This window comes from Cupressus sempervirens, chromosome 10 (assembly GCF_028749045.1).
Source record: "Cupressus sempervirens isolate cs-2001-9-10 chromosome 10, ASM2874904v1, whole genome shotgun sequence".
NCBI classification, from domain to species: Eukaryota; Viridiplantae; Streptophyta; class Pinopsida; order Cupressales; family Cupressaceae; genus Cupressus; species Cupressus sempervirens.
In genome coordinates, this window is record NC_143127.1 from 986,389,332 (window position 1) to 986,393,404 (window position 4,073).

At 36.7% G+C, this 4,073-nt stretch overlaps 1 protein-coding gene across 1 annotated transcript; it reads right to left on the reverse strand.

Moving 5' to 3' along the window:
• Positions 1 to 280: 280 nt before the first annotated feature.
• On the reverse strand, positions 281 to 2,986 carry LOC149537275 (histidine-containing phosphotransfer protein 1-like). The gene is made up of 7 exons (XM_089805707.1): positions 2,699 to 2,986; positions 1,993 to 2,605; positions 1,748 to 1,878; positions 994 to 1,062; positions 805 to 876; positions 651 to 723; positions 281 to 538 (listed from the first exon to the last, which is right to left on the reverse strand). Exons 2-7 carry the CDS (start codon positions 2,239 to 2,241, stop codon positions 488 to 490), a joined length of 645 nt encoding a protein of 214 aa, XP_089661833.1. The 5' UTR covers positions 2,242 to 2,605; positions 2,699 to 2,986; the 3' UTR covers positions 281 to 487.
• Positions 2,987 to 4,073: the final 1,087 nt, after the last annotated feature.

Consider the following 4,073-nt stretch of genomic DNA (forward strand, 5'->3'; position numbering starts at 1 on the left):
TACAACTCATCACAGAGAACTTTTTTAAATTTTCATGTTCTCCATTATTTTGAGGCCACGCATGGCCATGGAGAAATTAATAGACAAAAGTTGCTTTTTACAGATTTCTTAAATAATGACCATCACTTATGACTCTTTCATTTACAAGTTAGCCGTACATTTCTCAAAACAGCAAGTTCTGTGAAAAGTTAAACTTTGTCTACAGTCATTATCGACTTTTAAATTGCCAAAATGAATGATTCTGTACTTCAAAGAACAACACATCAATGGAGAAGCGTGCAAACAACGAGCCCTAGAAACATTTACTTAATTTAAGGAAACAATACATTACTCAAGAGAAGAGCAAATAATAAGCCAGAAGAAACATTTACAGAGAAGCCATGAAAATGAAGCATTCTTGCAGAATCAAAATCCCCTCATATTAAATGCCCAAACCCAAGATGATACAATGAGTGCAATTTTCTTGTATAGAATATGATTTTCCTGATTACTCTATGAGAGGAAGCGTTCCACCGGCAGACAAAATCTCTTCCTCCAGCTGCAAATCAAACAAAAATTCATCACATTACGTTACTACTTTGTATTTGAAACCCTAATCCGCCATTAAAGACTGCAGAAGAAAATAGTAAAAATACAAACTAGAGGCGTACATGAAAGAGTTCCTGTAGCTTGCTCTTCACGAGATAGTACTCATGCTTCATATGCTGCAGACATTGTAGACACCTGCACGGATATAACACGGTTTGCCTTTAAAAATTGTCAAAACTTACATGACAAGATGTGACATTTTATTCTGTTTCTTACCCTGCACGGTCGTTCTCATCGCAATATGCCCGAAATGCTATGCACGCGTTTCTCACTCTGTGTGCGCCAACGCTGTACATTGTTAAAACCAATCCTCTGTAAGATAATGATAATTCTAGAGCTAAATCGTAGAACGTAGTTTAGTTAAAGAGAATTTATTTTGCTTGCATCACTAGAATGCGAATTTACCTGGAGCTGCTTCCCTTGAACTGATGCACATGAGCATCGAGTTTCTTGTAATCGATTGGCTCCTTTTCGCTGCAAGGATAAACCGCCATTAATCACAGTCACAGAAATTGAATTTGATTAAATGGATCTGAAATTAAGGAAAACATAAAAGATTAAAAACAATTAATTCAACAATGTTAAGCTTCAATTTCGGTCAAAGAAATAATGGTAAATGCAAAAGATTAATGAACTGTAATTTAACTTTTCAGTAACTACGTGAAAGCGTTGTGAATTTGAAGTTCTTAGTGTCTGAGTAGCAAAGGAGGATTTGAAACCAGTAATGGATCTAAAAAAATGAAAACGTAAAATATTTAAGAACCGTAAGAGCTACTCGGTAACTAACTTTGTGATGGAATTCAAAAATTGAACCCTTAATTTGTGATCCAGCCAAGAATTGAAACGACTGTAGGATCTAAATAATGGAAAACGAGGGAAGGATTTTACCAGGCTTCTTTTTCAGTCGAAGAAAGTGAATGGATTAAATTGATCTAAATAATGGAAAACGCGAAAAGATTAACTCAACAAAGTTAAGCTTCAATTTCAGTGAAAGCGAATGAATGAATTGAAGCGACTTGAAAAAAACAAAAAAGAAAACGCAAAAGATTGAAGAACCGTATGAGCTACATAGTAATTAATTTTGTGAAGGCGTTGAAAAATTTCAAGCTCACATGTCGTGATTTAGCAAAGTAAATTTTGGAACGAGTAATGGACATACAGAGCTTTTCCTAGGTTTTCAAGCAGTCTGTCAGAATCGTCGAAGAACAAAGCCACGACTTCGTTCACAAAGTCCGGATTGCTCTCGTCCTGGAGCTGCTGCAGCTGCGTAAATTGCTCATCCAGAATGCCCTGAACACAAACCAAAAGTTAAAAAACACACATCCAAATCAAAATGAAAACTTGTGAGAAAAATTGAGCACAAATACAAAAGAGGAAGGATTATTTGAAAAGAATTTTGCGTGCCTCGTGGAAAAGAGAATAAATAAGTTGAGAATGCTGCTGCTGCAATCGGATAACATCCATTGCGAAATTGAGCATCCACACAGGCAACCCCGTGGTGACGAATTTAAATTTATCACAGAAAAGGCTGATTAAAGACTGGAACGCCAAAAGCACAGAACAGCAATGATTTCGAGTACAAGCTGAAAGATCCTCACTCAGCGCCCTCTTTATATCACCTCCGATCTCAGAAACGTACAAAGATTTACGCATAAATTAAAAAGCAACGAGACAATGATCAGAATCCGCTAGTTTTGTTTTATGGGATCAACAAAGTGGCAACTGCGCATGACAGCCCTATTCGGCACAAATGCAGAAAGCCTACAGAGTTCTGTTATCTCAAGCGCCATGCGAATCGCGGCAATCGAGAACAATGCCCCAAAAGCGCAGACAAAATGCAATCATAACATAATATATTCTTTCTTCAAACCTACACAAAATTTCTTTAACGCCGGCCTCGAATTCCAAAATCTGGAGAATGTTTTTAAGGTTTAACGCCATACAACGCCGGTCAGATCAGATCAGACCAGAACAGAACGTTAAAGGCATGATTTTGAGACCCTGCGATCCATTTTTCCTGTCCAAAAAAAACACAAATTTGTGAGAGATTTTTGAAATCTGTGAAGGCGGGGACATTAGGGTATGGGGGGCTAGATTCCATGATCCGTACCTGGAGAAGGTGAAGGTCCAGTGTGGTCAGAGAAGTGTCGTGGCGTGCGTTCTTGCGCTGCCTCAGTGTCACTCCTCACCCCGACATGCGCAAGGACCTCAGCTCTGCCCATGCGCTAATACGGCCAACATTTCGGCTTAAATCTAAACATCCCATCTTTGCCTGTAATGGAACTTTTGCCTTTTATATTGTAGCTCCCATGATTTGATGGCCTGTCCACAGGACCACAACCCATCACCGCCTAAAGTTTTCTCCACCTCCGGGCTATTCAGCTTCTTGTGTTTGGCTAAAATGCGATGCTCGTATAATTGGCCATCTTTATACATCTTAGGGGAAGGATGAAGATATTGGGAAAATAGTAAATTAAAATGTAAATGTAAATATAAAAGAATCATTGGAAAGAAAACTTGCTAACATTCTTTTGGTAAGACACTCTTTTGTGTAGTTGAGCACTCTAATTTTATGCTAAGAGTTAGTCTTTATGGTCATATTTAGTGGTGTAGTGGTGGAGAACTCTAAAAGATCAAATCTCATTAGGAGGTAAAGTATGTGCGCCTTATTTATAGCAGAGATAGGTGCTTCCCACAAGGAGTAGAGGGAAGTCTCACGTTATTCTTGCCATATGTAGACCTAATAACAAATTGTGAGAGTTGAGCATATCCAGTGGAAGCATAAATGTAGACCCAACAATAAGTGATGAGAGTTGAGCATATCCAATCGAAGCATTTAGTGCATGGAGCTGTTTCGTATTTCATATAAATTCATGATAGAGTGGCATTAGTTTGTGGAATAGCTATACATACAATTACACAAAAATGTTAAAATTCTTTTTTTTTGTGCCTTTTAGTTAAAGAGGAGAAGATAGTAAAAAATAAATAAATAATACGATTAAAATTCTTAGGAAAGAAGCAAAACGAATGAAGAGTTACATAACAACAAGAAATAATTGGTAGGATTGTCAACTAGGAAGTGATCCAATAGTTGAGCACCCCAACTTCAATCTTCTCAAAATCTAATGTGGAAATTTGAAATCACTACCAATTTTTCTCAGCAACTTACTTGGCCATTATATTCAGTATAGCAAAGCTTTTAGAGCCACATCATCAAATATTGTGTCACATCATTTTTTTTGGCAAGATGTCCAAAATATCCCAAAAAAATGTGAGATTGGTCCATGTGCACTTATTCATGTTTGATTTGTATGTTGATGTGTCATCACATTATTTGTTTCTTTATAGAACTACGAGATTTATTTCATTCAATTAAAGGTAATTATCATCAACAATAACAACTTTAAAATCATAATTATCAGTACAAAAATATTGAAGATATTAAATCAATAATTGTGGACATTAAATCATCAAGTTTTACCACA

Excerpts from the sequence above, each read along its gene's own strand:
- LOC149537275 (XM_089805707.1), bottom strand. The coding sequence starts at position 2,241 with ATGCGTAAATCTTTGTACGTTTCTGAGATCGGAGGTGATATAAAGAGG. Across the intron at positions 724-804 it reads GATGAGAACGACCGTGCAGG|GTGTCTACAATGTCTGCAGC; the intron begins GTAAGAAACAGA and ends ATATCCGTGCAG. Across the intron at positions 539-650 it reads AGCTACAGGAACTCTTTCAT|CTGGAGGAAGAGATTTTGTC; the intron begins GTACGCCTCTAG and ends TTTGATTTGCAG.